The sequence below is a fragment of the Eublepharis macularius genome, chromosome 3 (assembly GCF_028583425.1).
Source record: "Eublepharis macularius isolate TG4126 chromosome 3, MPM_Emac_v1.0, whole genome shotgun sequence".
Lineage (NCBI taxonomy): Eukaryota > Metazoa > Chordata > Lepidosauria > Squamata > Eublepharidae > Eublepharis > Eublepharis macularius.
The window spans coordinates 172133840-172151692 of NC_072792.1; the positions used below are offsets into that span (position 1 = coordinate 172133840).

General features: G+C 42.2%; 1 protein-coding gene across 1 annotated transcript; it reads left to right on the top strand.

The window, feature by feature from the left end:
* The first annotated feature begins 548 nt into the window (after positions 1–548).
* Positions 549–17370, top strand: LOC129326322 (autocrine proliferation repressor protein A-like). The gene is made up of 11 exons (XM_054974477.1): positions 549–563; positions 2992–3111; positions 5349–5441; positions 5631–5720; positions 7276–7405; positions 7639–7759; positions 9738–9858; positions 12827–12915; positions 13020–13104; positions 15751–15816; positions 16158–17370. The coding sequence occupies exons 1-11, from the start codon at positions 549–551 to the stop codon at positions 16278–16280; spliced, it is 1053 nt and encodes a 350-aa protein (XP_054830452.1). The 3' UTR covers positions 16281–17370.
* The last annotated feature ends 483 nt before the right edge of the window (positions 17371–17853 follow it).

Consider the following 17853-nt stretch of genomic DNA (forward strand, 5'->3'; position numbering starts at 1 on the left):
AAACAAAGTATGGGGATACTCCTGCAGCCAGCACAACAATACCACTTACGTAAGTGACGGTGACATGCCAAGTGGGAGCGTGCACACAGCATGTGCTCCTAAGGTGCCTGCTGGTGGCAGGTAAGCACCAGAAATTTGTTCCATCCCACCAATCACTGAGTGATCAGTGGATGAGGGGGGAAATCCAAATAGTTTGGGAACCCTATGTAAAGGGATATCATCTGCAGGAGGATGTGAATAGAGAGAATACTGAGGAGCCACGTCCTAAATGCAAAATGTTGTGATTCTTTCCCCAGAATCTGAAGTGGATAAACCAGTCTGGTCGCATAAACTGATGACCGCTGTGCCAAAACTAGGGAAAATTAAGGAGTCATGCCTCCTCATAATCATCTCTGGACAGAACAACACACCTGCTTCAAGTTTCCTATCCACAAAATTGTTCCAAGCTTATTCATCAGCTATAACTCAATCGTATGTAAAATGGGCCAGCAAGTGACTGAAACTTGCACACCCTATCTTAGGCCTTGTATTCTGTGCCTAAAGGGGGGATGAATGCCAGCAGTGTGAAAATTTTGAACCATAAAATGCATGTAGCTAAGAAAAATACTTCTATCTACTTATTCCTTTTTTAGCCCTCCCTTTCACTGAAGAAATCAGAATGCTGTACTTGACTTTCTGCTCTCATCCATTTTAACCTCTCAACAACCTACCATTAATTGAGATTTGAACGTGGGTCTCACAGTCTAACAGCGCAATGCTAAGCAGTGTTATACCCTTAATGGACTTAGAAGGGTATGACTGCTTAGGTTTTCATTGAATTTTCTAATCACTAGGCCACACAGGTACTTAATATAGAGTTCAGGAAAATCAAGGGTTTCGATCCAAGTCAAAGGCCTCCGCAAGAATTTCTAAATATGACTGAAGAATGTATCAAAAGTAAAGTTGAGAGTAAGAGCTGCAAAGGGTTCTTATCAGTCACCACTGAGAGCAATATAATTTGAAACTTCTATGTCTACTCTGCAAGCCAATATTCTTTTTTTTAAAAAAGCATATATCATCGTGTTTTTTCAGTTTACAAACATATTCACAGATAGACATAAAAAGTGAAAGACTGACTGACACAGAACCATGTCCATAGTAGCAATGCCAGTCCCCCGCTGGAGATGGGGGATCCCTTGGTCCCACCCTCTGCCACCTGGCTCTACTCACCTGGACAGTGGGGGAAGAAAGGTGGAAGAACCGCCCCAGGCACTAGTACCCAGGAATGCTAAAGTGATTTGGCTGTGATTCCTCTTTCAAAGAACTGGAGTGTATTCCCCTTCCAGTACTGGAGCTTATCCTCTGTCTTCAACTATTCACTGGACTTTCCTGCTTCCCCCTCCTTCTGCCATCCACTGAGCCCCCTGAAATTCTTTTCTGAATTGTGTGTACCCTTCTTGTAGGATTTTGATCAGTATCTGGTTGGACGTTAGGGAAAACAGGTTGCTGAAGTGGATGGACCAGTGCTTTGTATTCTCTTACCAATGAACTGGACCAGGCCTCTTACAGAGAGAATTGCCCCTGTTTTATCCTTCCAGAAGGACCAAAAGTTTATTTTTAGAGAACTAAAATTGGCCTCACATTAGTTTAACCAAAGGTCCATGCCTTACAGGAGAACTCCCAAGCTGCATAGAGTCTCTAGCTACTTAGATGGCAAAAAACTTTACATTTGCGCCAAGATTGCCCTGAAGTTTGGTGTAGTGATTAAAAGTGGCAGGACTATAATCTGGAGAACCAGGTTTGATTCCCTACTCCTCCACTTGAAACCAGCTGGGTGACCTTGTATCAGTCACAGCTCTCTCAGAGCTCTCTCAGCCCCACCCATCTCACAGGGTGATTGTTGTGGGGATAAAAATAACATGCTTTGTAAAGTGTTGAGTACATGTTAAGTTGTCCTGAAGAGTGGTATATAAATTGAATGTTATTATTATTATTATTCTACATTCAAAATGTGTGTTTCATGAATATAAATAAGCCATAAGATGAGCAATTTTATCCAGTCCCAAACACTGTACTGCAGTGAAATAGTAATTGTAATTAAAACACGGTATCTGATAGCATTAAACTGATATGGATTTAGAGAGCAATTGACACTGTTTCATGCCATTTCAAGTTTTCTTGTCCCCAGCTGTCTTTTATTTAAAAAGCTTCTAAAGTCAACTGGGTGAGAACTAATTTTGTACTCACAAGGGAAGTGACTGTTGTCTCTTTGCAGTGTTGTAGCAGTGCTGAGCCCGGTCCCTGCCCAGCCACTCACCTTCTATGTAAGTAATCAAGGGTGTCTCTTTGATTAAACTTCCCCCTAATCCCCAAGTCAGTCAGGAGATTTCATGACGCACATCTATTCTCACTGTGGTATAGACCCCTCAACCACAGTGTTTCAATGGGGCAGGCTTAGCATCAGGAGGTGGGGTTTGTGGGCAACAGCATTTCTGATGAAATATCATCATCATCATCATCATCATCATTATTATTTAGATTTATAGTCTGCCCTCCTCGCAAACAGGCTCAGGGTGGATCACAACATACAGATAAAAACATATTGATAGAACAGTATAATGATAAAAGCCAGATTTAGGGGTATAAAAACAAACTCTGTACCATGTTCCTAATATTCTAGGGCAGGATTCACTTCACCTTTCCTTGTCAACCATAAGGGGAAGAGAGGGGTGGAGGTGTGAGCTGGTGCGCAATTTGCCACCGTTCCTACATGGGGCAGATTACTCATATAGCCCCCACTAATAGGAGACAGGCAGGGAGGCCAATCGGTGGATCTGAATACTGGCCTCAACCAAATGCCTGGCGGAACATCTCTGTCTTGCAGGCCCGCCAAAAGGACACAAGGTCTTGGCTGGTCACTAGAGAAAACATAATATTTTTAAATATTCAGTTAGGAAGGCCCATTTACTTTATAAAAGGTGATCTGGCCTCTATGTTCCTTTTATTTTCCAGAAACACCCTTTAGGACATAAGAATGTTACAGGATATGATATATTAGCATATTCCTGGTGGAGGTTTATGAACGACTCAGCTGCACCCCCACACTGGCTTGTGCAATTCCCAATGGTCAAGGTAACCTTTGTGTTTATTTATTTGTGTTTATTTCCTCAAAGGCTGGCTACAGAGCACAGAGAATCCACTCTGTCTCTTTCTCAAGTATCTTATCTTTGTTTGTCCCTCTAACATGTTCCTGTTTGAGGGGTGTAATAGAAAGTCAAAAAATGCTTGGATCCCATGTGATGTGGGTAGAGCATGTGTCCAGATGTTTCACATGATCAGTCCATATAATATGATGCTCCAGGAGGTATGGAGGAACCCGTCACATGGCTGCAGTCTCTACCTTCTTACCAGCCACCATTTCCTCCTCAGAAAGAGACCACTGTGTTTTCACTCGGACACTACTCCTCACAGTGAAGAAGAGGCGGAAGCCACTAACTCCCAATCATCTTTTAAAATTATTATTTTATTAGTGCAAAACAGAAAAAGAATGAAAAACAAATAAAAAAATAAAACAGTACTGGCTACAAAAACACTATTAGCAAAACTGTATATAGGTATCTATAAAAGATTTCCAAATATTTAAAAATAAGTTCATAACTATTGCCTTCTGGATGAAATATACTGAAATGTTGATAAATTTATAAGGTTTTCAATCCAGTGATTTACAGGAGGTGGGATTTTCTCTTTCCAGTGTTGAATTATACATCTTTTAGCAGTTGTAAGGGCACAGAGAATCCATTTCTGTTGACCATCAGTTAGATTCCAAGAGACTGACAAATACTGTAACTGTATATTAACATCCTCAAAAATAAATTAGTTTTGTAACACAAAATTATTAAGACTAATAACTTCCTCCCAAAAGAGCTGAATGACTAAACATGTCCAAAGCACATTCTTAAGAGATGCACCTTGTAAATCACAACACTAAAAGTTGGACACTGTATTTAAACTTTTAGTAAAAAGATACTGAGATGTCCAGTATCCCCTAAACATATTTTTTTGGCTGAATAAGTAGCAACAGGAATATGGCTTAAAGCCTTATCACATTGCTTCAGCAAAATTTGACGCTCGATTGATTTTCCATACATTTCTAAGACCTCAAATATATACACGAGAGAGAGAGAGAGAGAGAGAGAGAGAGAGAGAGAGAGAGAGAGAGAGAGAGAGAGAGAGAGAGAGAGAGAGAGAGTAGGTTTCGCTTTCTGTATTGATTCAATAAGAATCTCCAAAAATGGGGGAGATTCTGAAGCTGTCGGACCATATTTGGACACCAACAAAAGCTGCCATTATAAATATTTCCATTCAGCAGAAGTTGGCAAATCGTACCTAGAGCTTAGTTGGAAAAATGACAAGAACTCATTATCATTACCAATCAATTGATTTAAAGTAAAAATTCCCTTATCTGTCCAAGCCTTCCATAAGCCTTCATCAATAAGGTAAGAGTGGAACTGGCAATCCTCTCTGCAGACGTGGCATCCCTCCTTCTCCTCAGATGCAATTGGAAGCAATGATTTTGGTTGCCCTGTTTCCTCCTCTTGTGTCACTGCCAACTAGGGGCAACTCAAGTCCCAGAAGTCTTGAGTCATGTGCTTTAGTAATTGCAGTGAGTGACCCATCTGTGCAGTGGCCCACAAAGGTGTTTCCTGGTAAGTTAAATGGCCAATCTGCCCCAGAATGTGATGAAAAATTGAACCACCTGCTCTTTATTAATAGTAGTAACAACAACATTCAATTTATATGCCACCCTTCAGAACAACTTAATGCCCACTCAGAGCAGTTCACAAAGTATGTTATTATTCTCACAACAATCACCCTTTGAGGTAGATGGGGCTGAGAGAGCTGTGATCCAAGTTCACCCAGCTGGCTTCAAGTGGAGGAGAGGGGAAGCAAACCTGGCTCTCCAAGGTTAGGGTCCTACCCGCCTTAACTACTACACCAAACTGGCTCTCTAAAACATGTTATATTATTGTCAGAAAAGGATAAGGCAAGATAAAAAGTGAACATGTCTAGATATTCCAGGAGGAGCATGTACTGGAGTCATGTTACCAGCAGGTTTTCACAAGAATCATATTCAATCATCGAAACCTGCAAAGAATAAATGCTGCCTGCATTTCAACAGAAAATGCCAAACAGTTTTACTAATGAACAAACAAAAACGGTTTGGCTTCTGAATGTTTGTTCCGTCATTATTATCTTGGTAGATTGGTAACATGGGAAGATTCATGGTGTTTACCTTGCCATGTAGGCAACCTCTGTCCAGCGATCTCCAATCTCCAGTAGGAGGCTATTCTCTTGTTCTCTCTTTGCAGGCTACTGTGAGAGCCATGGACACAGTCACAGACTTCATGAAGAAAACGTATAATATTAAGATCACACAGTTCATATTGACAGGTATTTCAATGGTACGTGTGAGGGGCATTACTGAGCATTTTTATTCATTGTCTCTTGGCAGCATTGCTGCTTGCATGCGAGTCATCAGCCCTGTTGCATGCTGTTCTCTGACTCTGAAATAGTTGCTGTGTGAACTGCTGTGTGCTCTTCTCTCCTGCCCACTTTAACTTTTTACTCTATTTCTTTTCTCCTGCCTGCAGAGTGGCTGGGCTGCTTGGCTGACTGCAGCCGTTGACAGTAGGGTTGCTGGGATAATTCCCATTGGCATGGATCTTCTGAACTTCACTGAGGTGAGATTCGTGTCGCAGTCAAGTATCCCAATGGAACATGTGTAGACCAATTGCAGGTTGATGGAAAATAGCAAGCAGAAGCCTTGAATCCGCCATAAATTTGAACAGTTGATTGGGCTGTTCATAGCTTTTTTTTAGTTCGTATTGCTGTTTGTGCCCATCTCTATTCACAAGCCAGCCATAAACATCATACGTGAACTGCACTTACACTTTTAGGTAAAGGCTAACCCGTGAGCAGGCAGAAGGTCACTGGGACTCACCAATCAATTTCAAAGCAATTAAAATGATCTCTCCACCCACCTCCAGTGCTGCTAAGGTCACGTTCTTATATTTTCCCTTTTAACATAACACAGCAGCTCCTCTACTCTTCCTCTTTTGTGAAGAAGAAATAGACAAACACATGGACCTTTGAAGGCTGGGAAAACAAAAACACCATCACCCTCTCAATTTCCTTCTCCTCTGCTTTCATGCATGATTGCACTCCCCTTGCTCTGGAAGAAAAAGGAATGTGTTACTACTCTTTCCCCCGGTTGTTTGCCTCTTCCAGGGAAAACAAAGGAAATTATATTTTTCCCCTGCAGGGCAGTTACTGTTTGGGGTGGTGGTTTAATTTGAAGGAACAGTGGAGGAAGGATTTTCAACCCAAGCAATTCTAAAATGCTTTAAGTTTTGCACACGCTACCAATTTTGACTGGCTCCATCTACTGGACCACGATTTTGTCATTTGCTTCACCAACTAAGCTGCCATTTTGTGAAGGGTACCTCCTCAGGTTGTTGGGGGAAGAAATTACATAGTTCCCAGAACTATTGGTTTTGCCTTCTGCTTCGATAATCCTTAACATTTATCAGGCTTTTGAACAGTGATCTGAAGATTTACAGCGATGGCCTGCGCTTGCTGTATGGGCCAAACTGATTATAGAACCTCAGTTTCATAAAATGTTGGACTGCACAATCCAGCCCTGCTGGGTGTGCATCCAAGTCTCATAGTTCTAATTTTGTGTAGAACTTCCATCACCAATTCCGAGCATATGGGAAAGGAATGTGTTAAGACTTTTTCCTCTGGTATTTTCCTCTGCCAGGGGAAATACAGAGGCAACTGTATATTTTTCCCCTGCAAGGAAGCTACTGTTTGGGGTAGTGGCGGTTTACTTTGAAGAAACAGTGAAGGAAGGATTTTCCACCCAAGCAATTCACATCTGTTCTGAAATGCTGTCATTTTTGCACATGCCATCGTGTCCACAATTTGTGACCAATCATTGGACCACAATTTTGTCATTTGCTTCACCAACTAAGCTGCCATTTTGTGAAGGGTACCTCTGCAGGTTGTTGGGAAAAAAAATTACATAGTTCCCAGAAATATTAGTTCTCCCTTCTGCTTTGATAATCCTTAACATTGATCAGGCTTTTGAACAGTGATCTGAAAAGTTATAGTGGTAGCCTGCGCTTGCTGTATTGGCCAACCTGATTCTGGAACCTCAATTTCTTAAAATGCTGGACTGTGCAATCTGGCCCTGCTGAGCTTGCATCCAAGTCTCATGGTTCTAATTTTGTGCAGAACTTCCACCACCAATTCCGAGCATATTGCGGCTGGTCTTACATGTTGAGACCCTTCTATGAGATGAATATAACTCAGGAGTTGGACAATCCCCGTTTCAGACTTTTGGCTTCGCACGTGGACCCGATGGGTGAGTAAATATATTATTTGTAGAGATTCATTGAATGTCTGGAGAAAACATAGCTGAAGTGAGAGGAGGATTATCAGAAGGGCTGGCTGAAGTCTATCCATAGGGGAAAGAGCAGCACTTCTCCTTCTGTGTTGAGCAAGGGCTCTTCTCCCATTCTGTTCAACCATGTCAGGATCAGGGTGGAAATTTCATTCACCTGCCATGACAATAATCATTGTATTTTCCCTTTCCAGAATATAATGAGCGATACACAAACATATCCAAGCACATAGTCATTGCTTCAGGGGATGAGTTTCTCCCATCCGACAGCTCACGTTATTACTTTTCTCAGCTAGAAGGCGAAAAGAATTTGCTGTGAGTTTTTACACCTTCTGAAGGCCAACTTTTTATTATTATTCCTAATGGAGGATGGGGTTGGAATTGCAAATTTTGCAGAAAAGTAGAAATGTTGCTGGGAGTTGCCCTGTTGGAGAAATGTATGTCTATTGATGGACCAGATGTATAATTTTCCAAAACAGAATCTTCTTGGGCCATATTAGGTTGGAGAAATTACTTGTGCATGAGGCTTAAATTCCATGCACCGCAGTCCTGATTCAAGCATGGCCCATACATACCTAGGAATTGTCCTAAATAGGAAACTTTGAGGACAGACTTATTGACAATCCAGGTGGACTTTGCAACATGTGGAACAGTTGTATCAGTTGGCCAGAAATATACATGCTGAAACGTGGAGAGAGGAAGAATGAGAAAATGTTCAAGTATCATTCTAGATTGGATTTCCTTTTTAATCTTTCTCCCATGCCCCTTGTTCCCATTGTGTTTGAGACAGAAATATGAGGAATGGACATCCAAATGAGCAGTCCAAATTGGAGATTTGCCCCCTCCCCAACTTTTCCTTGGTGTCACTCATTTGCTGGCCTTAAACAGGGTTATCTACCCTTTCCTTGGCCAAGAGTTCCCAGGGGCTTCCTTTAGCTGTGCTAAGTGGTCCTTTTCCCTTCAGATTGCCAGTTGCCTGCTGGGGGTGGGGGAATCCCCAGCCACCACTAGCCACTGCCCCCTGCAACCTCCGACCTGCCTGACTGGGGCACAATGTTACCTGAATTGGGCTCCTTGCAAATAAGAGATTAGTGGGGGAATTAGCAGCAAAGAAGACAGCTATGCAAGAGGCAATAACTATGGGATCTTTTCCACCAATTTTTACGGAGTCCCTTCCCAGATAGCAGACAGGGCTGGTGCTTTAAGTTCAACGGGAAATATTTTATTAAAAGAGGAAAATGCATACACACACAAAGGAGTAAATAGTAAAAATGGTTACACACACACAAAGTCCTAGGAAGCTAATCAGAAGTTGGAATAGATTAGAGGGAAGGCACAGTATATCTACCTCTCCTGAAGAGAGTCCAGTCCATGGAGGGAAAGAGAGAGCAGCGTCCTCTGCCAGGAGAGCAGGAGGCTTAGAGTAACCTCAAGGGAGCAGCACTTTGGATCCAATAAATGTGCACAGAGAGAGAGAAGCTTAGGGAAGTGGCCCTAAGGGAGCAGCCTGGAAGTGTGTACAATTTGAATGGAGCCAGGGCATTCCTCTTATAGGGTAAAACATGCCCTGAGGCAGGAGAGCCCACCTAGCTGTTGGAACAAAGACTCCAATGGTCAGTTCCTGGGAATAATAAAGGTTTGATTACCTTGATTGCTAGCTGCCAAGGTGTGTGAAAGAGAATGCAAAGTCTCTTCTGGAACTGCACAAAAGAGGCAGTTTGTTAATGGAGTCCACCAGAGCTAAGTTGATGAATTTAGTTGGGGAATATACCTTCCCAGGAATGAATTACAAATACATAGGACTCTGCTAGACCTTTGTTGCTCTGGATTCCTTTAGGGGCTGAGGAGACTGAAAAACTAATCACCACTAGTCTCTCTGCATTTACATGCAGCATTCCATTCATGCCTGGATCTCCCAGGCATGACTCAGCAACTGCTAGCTGAAATTCCACTGTTTGCAGGCCAAGCTGCCATTTTTAATCCAGGGGCCTTGTGATTTTATATCACAGGCAGCTATATGAAATAGCTATTAAACATGGCAGAGGCTGGGCCAACTGCTTACAACGAAGGTTCAAGTAACCAACCAGTACGTGCATTCCACCTGGAAAGCACATGGTCAAAATTTGGCCATGCGCTCCCATGTCACAGGAAAATTATCTCATTTCTGTCAAGACACGGAAGCAAGCGGTTGCGCTTGTGGATTATTCTTTAAATATTGGCCTCAAAGACCAATTTTTCCCTGTGAATCTCAGCAATCAAGATGTTTCAAAAATTTCTTCCTTTTTCTTTCTAGCATCATCCCAAATGATGACTACAGATTTAAGAGTTTGATAAAATTTAATCCAGTTCTCGTTTTCTACAGTAGCATCATAAACAATTTTCGGCGTCCTTTTGTTTCTTGGCAGAGAACAATGGTAAGAAAAGTGCATATACCTGAAAGACAGCCTCTCAGAGATGCAGACAGGAATCTGCTATTTGCCTCATAGTTTCCTTTTGCTGCCTCCAATATGCTGTTGCTGGAAAGGGATGCTTGAGTTTATGTTAAAGGAGAAAGCTGAGCTTCCAAAACAAATGCTTCATAATCAAACTGGCAGGTTCATTGTGCCAACACAGGCTCCTGATATTATTCCAATCATCTTCCTTACTTCTGAGTACCATTCAAAGAATTCTACTTCTCAGGGGCTGGGTAAGATTACAAGTTCTTATCTGAGACACTCTGAGATATGAAGATGTATTCTAGGCTACAAGCTGTTTTGTGTACGCTCAGCTGAGTTATTACAATGAGTCTTGGAGCAAAACATTCAATGCTGTTTGATCTGCCCAGCATGGGAATGGAAAACTGGTAGAGGAGATAAAGGGACCTATCCTGGAGTTCCAGGTTACCACTCCTCTTTAGCTACCTGCTGACCCAAGGGATTCCATTCCATATGACCCAGAACCAACTTACAGTTCAGCCAAGAGAAGGATGCTTCCTGTGTATTATAGCAGTAGTTTATTTTAACGTGTGGTAAAAGCGGTCATCTTTCCCCTTTCCTCGTGGGAGATGCTCAGTACAGACAAAGAGAGGAAGAGGGGTTGTAAAACATCACACTAAAAACAGGAACAAGGTAATTAAGGATTCAAATATCCCTTGTCTTGTTGGTGGCAGTGTAAATGACAATTCCCATTATTCAAAGCCTTAAAGAGGCAACACACATTTCTGATAGAGCTAATACAAGCTTCTAAGCTGTGGCTAACAGCACAGGACCCAATGTCTACTCTTGTATGAAGGAAAGACCTAGAGCACCTGGAAAACACATAGCTGGCAGCTTCTTTGTAGGAGTTCAGAGTTAGATACTATCTTCCTTTCTTTTCTTGTGAGGACCATGTTTTTGCAAGCTATGAAGGAAATAACAAAATCCCTTCTAGGGTTGCATATGGCCTGCAGTAGGTGAGAAACTTTGGCTATAATTGTACAGTTCATTTATAGGTCATGTATTAGTTCTTGAAATGTTTGTGCTGCCTCTCAAGGTTCCTGATTAAGGTGGTTAACAAATAAAAATAAAACCAAGTAATAGTTATAAAAGATAAAGATAAAAGCTAAACAATTAAAAACAGCATAAAAGTATCCATAAAACTGTCCTTAAACTTGAAGCAGACCACCAACAGGCTAAAAAGATAAACCCCCTTTGTTAAAATCTTAGGTTAAAAGAAACCTAGAAGATGATAGGGTAAGCTTTAGATGAGTCTCAAAGGGCAGCACATTTCAAAGAAGAGGTGCCACCGCTGAAAATGCTCTGTCTCTGGTCACCAGCTGCCTCATCACTAAAGGTGGAAAACCTCTTGTTGACTGACTTTATGTTTGAAATAGAATGAGAAGAATTAATGATATGCACTTTTGAAGATTAGGAAGAAAGGAGAGATAGTTAAGTGTTAAAGTTAAATTTAGTTTAGAGTAAGTATTTGCTTTTGATTGCTTCAAATGGAAAATTGGAATATATTCCTACTAACTACTTTCCCCTTCTCTTACCTTCCCCTTTATTCTTGGTTTTTTCTGTTCCTTTTTTTGACTTGTATACTGCTATTTAGTTTTGTTTTCTTTCATTTCCTCTTTCAAATGTATGTTTTATAATTATGCTAAATTTTTTGAATAAAAAAGTTATTACTAAAGGTGGAGGTATGAAGAACAGGGCTTGAGAGGCAGATCTTAGCTGGCAGGCTGGACTGTATGGGAGGTGGTGGTCCTTCAGGTACCCATTTAGAACATGAAAGATAAAAACCACCTATTTGAATTTTGCCCCAGAACTAAATGGATGGGCAGGGCAAATCTTTTATCTCAGGGACAAAATGAGGCCTGTGAGCCTGGCCACCACATTTTGGACCAATAGAGGTTTCTGGACTGTATATAAGGTTGACCTATATAGATTTCATTACAGTCATCTAACCTGGGAGTGCTAAGGGATGGATCACTATGGGCAGATCATACTTTCTGAGGAAGGGCTGCACATTGCATATCAGCCACTTGATAAAAAGCATTGCATTCCACAGCTGAGAGTGAATCCTCCATCCATAATCCTGAATTCAGCAGCGCTCGCATGCTGTCACAGTTTACCATGCAGATTTCTTTTGAGCCATGCTGTTGTTCATTATTACATGCAGTTTCATTATTACTTGAGCATAGTACAAAGAATGCAAAGATTGTTTTTTTGCTTACAGAAGGCACTTCTATCAACTGATCAGAAGATTCTCATCTCTTAGCCAATTTAGCGCTTCTGAACTGCTGCTTCCAGAGGACAGCAGGCCCTAAGGCCAGCATAGGGGCCAAGTGGGGCATGGTTTGCAGTAGGAAGGGGGAACTGGCAAACATCATCTCCACCTTTTCACTGCAGGAATATGACTGTTGGTTTCTGACCTGTATCTTCTGTGCTTTCTCGTGTATTTTTATCCTGCCATTCCTACAAGCACTTTAGAATAACGGGCAGCATTGTCCTGTCCTCTATACTCCGAGGAAGATTAGGTTGAGAATATATGTCTGGCTCAAGGTTAGCCAGTAAGCTTCAAGCAGGGCTCCTAACTCCAGGCTTATTTAGTTAGTTTAGTAGAGGAGTGCCCACTCGCTCTGCTTACCCATCCTTTAGGTCCCTGACTTACAATATTCAATAGTAGTTTGAATACTGAATGTGCAGTTCTGCCTCCTGTAAAAAGACTCCAGCAATACCAGATGAAGCAAAAGCAAGACAGATCATCATTTTTTTGTGAATTTAAGACAATGTTAGATGCCTAACGAACCTGTCCCTTCCTTTTCCCCCAATGATAACCTAAAGAAGTGTAAATTGTTTTCCCCAATTTAAAAAAGATCCTATGGTTTCATTTTAGCTCATTAATGTCTTTTACTTTTTGTAGACAAATACCGTTGAAATCATCTATTTTTATGCATCCCCGGACCCTAATCGCATTTTCTCTTACCATGCTGACACTGTTGGTGGTACCAGGTAGGGTTCTTCCCACCACATTGAAGTGCTGTAGACACTTGCTGTCTAACAAAGGCTTTTCTCGGCAGATAACACGCCTCCCATTCTGCCTTTAACATTCCTAGGCAAGACTTCAGAATGAAAATAGCAGCTGGCAATTCTTCTCAAGACAATCCTGTAAAATGGATTAAGACAGATGTAGAGCGTGTGGTAAGGATCTTTTTTTCTTGATACGGCTTAGTGATTTAGGAATTATATGACTGGAATATAAAAGAAAATATGGAGATGGGAATATAAAAGACTATGTGGAGATATGAATTCTTAAAGGACAGTCTCTGTGCCCACTTAGATCTTCCCAGCAATTTCTGTTGGGTCTTCCTACATCCAAACTTATTAGATTAACTACAGTTCAATCATGTTTTTGTGTTTTCTTCTCATGGCTGCTTTCTTCTGGAACAGTCTCCCTATTAGTATTGCAGTATGTCTGAGCAAGAGCACCCTCAAACTATGGACCTATGTCTTCAAGGGCAGTGCAAATCCATCCAGAATAGGAGACACCTTAAATCCCTGGTTAGACTTTCTGCTCAGTAGCACTTCCACCTTTTCGGGATCAAGCTTTAGGTTATCAGTTTGCACCCACTCCAAAATTCCCTCCAGTCATCAGTTCTGGGTTTCTACAGCTTCAGTTTCCAGCCATGGGATCAGCTGGAAAAGCAAGTTGCAGTTAAGTGTCACCCACATATTCATGACAACCCAGCCAAGATCTCCCAATGACCTCACTCAGCTAAAAAGGGCCTTCTTTCACAACTCAGACTAGCCTAGAAGATGGCCCCTTCCCTTGTCCCGGCCGATCTGGCCACCTGGATTCATGGCCCAGTAATATCGAGACAGACTACTGTAATTCCCTCTGCACAGGTCTCCCCTCAAAGTCAACTTGGAGACTCCAGTTAGTGCAAATGCTGCAGATCATTTATTTTCATGAGCGAAATGCATATTGCCCCCCTATTCAGAATGAAGACACGTACGCAAGGCTTGGGTGAAAACAGGGCCATTTATTGACCGACAATAACTCAGAACTTAACTACGAACTTAATCATGGCAAAGGTATAACTAGTGGTACAGGTCAAGACAAGGGGTCAACTGGACATGCTCCTCACCTGTTTGGGCAAGCACCCCCTGCCCCAGGTGCCAGCCATTCGGTGCATGGCTGTAACCCAGCCGGCCAGGCGAATGGTTCCCCCCTTAAAGCGCCATACACCCCAAGCCGTAAAGCCCGAGGGAAGGCCTTGTACAGGGAGTCCCAAGGGCGGTCTGCCCTCTCAGCTGGAAGCTGTAAAGCCCACCAGCCGATCCGGGACAGACCCCCCGTTCCCCACCAATGGGGAGGTGCCACCGGGTGCTCACCGGCCCGCTCTGCCTACCCAAACTAACCTGCCAGAACTTGAAGAACAGAACAAACAACAACCTACTAACATGCAGTACAAGGTAGGTGAAAAACACCCCTCACCAATGGCCAATCAGGCAAGGGGCGGAAAAATTCCTACCTGGCCCTGTAAACCAGCGACTGGCTATTCCACTACTGCAATAAACTAGGGAGAGGAGGGTGGGTCGAGCTTGCAATGGTGACTGCATGGAGGATGGAGGTGGGGCTGGCCTATATAGGCCAGGCCACTCCCCCATAGAGTGCCCGGATGCCCGGGAACCAGCCATCTCTTCTTCCGTGTAGGAGGGCAAATGGAGGCACCCGGGTGAGAACACTACATGCGCATGGGGAGTGCCGTTTTATTCCCATTCTGCAGTCACTCCATTGGCTACCAATCAGTTACTAGGCTCAAGGTAATAATAACTATTACATTTAATGTCTTTCATGGCCTAGGCCCCCTCATATCTGCTCATCCACTTCTCTCCCAATGTTCTACCAGGATAGCTTTGCCCATTTGAACAGGGTCTTCTGCAGATACCACCCTGCAGCTGAGTAAAATTGACTATTGCACTTTCTCCGTGGTAGCCACAACCTTCAAGAATGCCCTAAAAGAACTCCCATCTAATTGGCGTTCCACAAACTATGAAAGAGTGAGTTATTCAAGATCAGGAGGAATTTCTCCTCAGATTATATGGCTCTGTCATGAGGAATAGCTTAAAGAGATAGAAGGGTAAGGTACAGGGACTGTAGACTACATTGTTGATTACTGTCTATTGTCTTACTTAAGCTTTAATTTATAAAAGTTTAATCTATGTGTTAAGCTTTATGCATTTTCAAATCTGTGGCTATCATACCCTATTGTATCTGTTTTCATTGAATGTTCCAACTATTGATCATATTGTATTTTTGCTCTGTGACTGTCCCAGATATTGATTATTTTGTATTCACTTGAAATATGTAATCTGCCTTGGACCTATGTAAGAAAGGTGGACTATAAAAATAATAATAATGATGATAATGATGATGATGATGTATTTAAATATACAAAAATATTACTTTGGTTTAACTAAATTTATTTTAACAAAATCTATTCAAAATATTACTCCAACATTTATTACTCTATATTCGACTCTCGAAGGACCTTGTTTGGGTGGAAAGTGCCAATTTCTTGCCTTAACTGGCCTTCTGTTCCTTGGACTTCATCCATCCTGGTACATTTTCCAGGCACCTTTTAAAGATTTTTACAGTTGCACTTGATTCAGCTATTCATGAAAAATACAAGTGGGAATTATACATGTCTGAGTGGCACTTCACACAGCAGCAGGTTGCTGCTTTATATATAAGCACATTGCTGTAATTTTACAGGTTATAGATGTTGACTACTAGACCCTACAAAAATATTTTCTGTCCTCTCTTCTTTGATCTTTGTGCAGAGAAGCAGTCATTATAAGAAGGAATTCAAAATTCCAGCAAAGGGCTGGAGGGCCTTCTTCATTCAGGTAGGTTCCTGGTTTCATTTGCTGTCCATTCTCCTTCCACTGTCTAGATACAGGACTTACTCCTAACAGATGCATACATTTATGTCCTTGAATGATCACAAAGCTTCTAAGGGCACAGAAAAACATAACTTTGCATATGTGTAACCACAGAGTACTTCTGTATACCGCATTCCATCTCTCTTCCATGAGACACCCAAAATTCCCTTCAAGTCTCAATCCAACATGTCTTCTATACTTCTGGGTTCTGGGTTCTGAGCCATTAATTGATTCCTCCATAGCCCTGTCAGCCTATCAAATATGTTCAAAACAACATTATGAACAGAACTGCAATTTCCTCACAGGCTATCTTCCCAAAAGAGAGAACTCCTTATTTCGTGGTATTGACATCAGACATTCACATCATCCCGGACAATTTCCCGTGTCCTGATTGCAGTGGTGATGGATGCCATGGAACGTTGGTCTGAAAACCTCCAAGAAACATCAACAAAGCGATTCACATTTCATAATGGAATTTTGGTGGTAGTTTTTATTATATCAGCTCAATAACTTAAGCAAAAGGGTACTAGATGGAGGTCTGTTAACATTGTAGCTCTGGTGGTACTAGGTAGCCAATTTGGTTTTAAAATGTCAACAAGTTCTTAATGTTAGAATATTGAACTAGGATTGGGGAGCCCTGAGTTCAAATCCCCACTGAGCCATGAAGCTCTGTGCCTTGTCTTGCGGAACTTACTCTATCTCAGTTTATTGATTGTAGATGGTTGTCATAAGGAAAAAAATTGGAGGTTGCACCATGTATACTGTTCAGAGTTCATGGGAGAATGGGTGGGGTCAAAATCATACAGTAAGAGCAAAGAAACTGCGGACATTTTTCTAGGCATAAATAATCAAAAGTTTGAGAGAGTCAGAGAGTAGGAAAACTTTCCCCAAGACCACTAAACATCGTGGCTGATGGATCTGCATTTCTCACCTGTCAATCGATGTCCCTGGTCAGTGCTTTTCACTGATACCTTTTTCTATCTTTTCTGGCTCCCATGTCTACTAAGAACCAAACTAGATGAGATGCTGCTCTAGCATCTTTTATTTGCAAATATTATTCATGCAAGGAGAAAGAGTTCAACTTCCATCCCACAGCTAATTTCATACACAATGCAGGGAAATCGTATACGGACAATGGAAATTACCGAACACCCAGACTGAAAACACTCTCTCATAATGTGGCTCCATTCTGAAGTTGGCCACACACAGCTACAATTAGCAGTCAATTGAGGGTACCCCAGGAAAGTCCCCCTCCCATTTGGTCCTCAGTTACGTCTAGTGACATGATCCAGCAAGCAGCAGAGCAGAGGCTTCCCATCCCAAGCTGCTCAAATGTGTGAAAGTTCAAACATTCTAGGATATTCTAGGAAATCTGTGCAACTTGCCATCTTAGCACCATAGCACCACTTTGGTGAAATGCATGACTTATCTTATAAACATGTTATGGGAATAACTGGCCCAAATTCCCTTTATATGAGTGCTTCTGCTGTCATTTTCACTATACAAACTACTTTCCTCTTTTCCATTCTTATAATTAATAAAGACATTCTTTGAATGCCATTTGTTTAATTGCTGTTTGTGGCTTCCCTGCTGGTTCTGCTGGGCAGCATCCAGGCACTTTGGCTGGCTCAGCTGGAACTGAAGACAGCTGGATAGGGGGATGTGCCAGGACACTGCCGGAGGGGCAGGACTCTCTGCAACTGCTCAGGATGTTTACAAGTAGCTGTGGGCTAAGAGAAAGGAGGGTGGAGGTAGAGGAGGTAGGAAGACAAGATGGAGAAGAAATGACAGACCAACACTAGTGGAGGTGCAGTCACTGAGGCTACAGCTGCCAGATCCAAGCCACACATTCCGGTGCAGGTGGTCCAAAGTTGGTACTGAGTCAGGGGTGCCCAACCAGGCAACACCAGTTACTGCCAGGAGAATGAACCAACAAGAGCTGGTGACAGAAAGGGAGCCAGTAGTCAAGTGTCACCAATAGGACACAGGGGCAAGTAAGAG

What these genes read in the sequence shown, in the direction of transcription:
- LOC129326322 (XM_054974477.1), top strand. An exon ending in GAAGGCGAAAAGAATTTGCT is followed by an intron (nt 7,760 to 9,737) that starts GTGAGTTTTTAC and finishes TTTTCTTTCTAG; the next exon opens with CATCATCCCAAATGATGACT. An exon ending in AGACAGATGTAGAGCGTGTG is followed by an intron (nt 13,105 to 15,750) that starts GTAAGGATCTTT and finishes ATCTTTGTGCAG; the next exon opens with AGAAGCAGTCATTATAAGAA.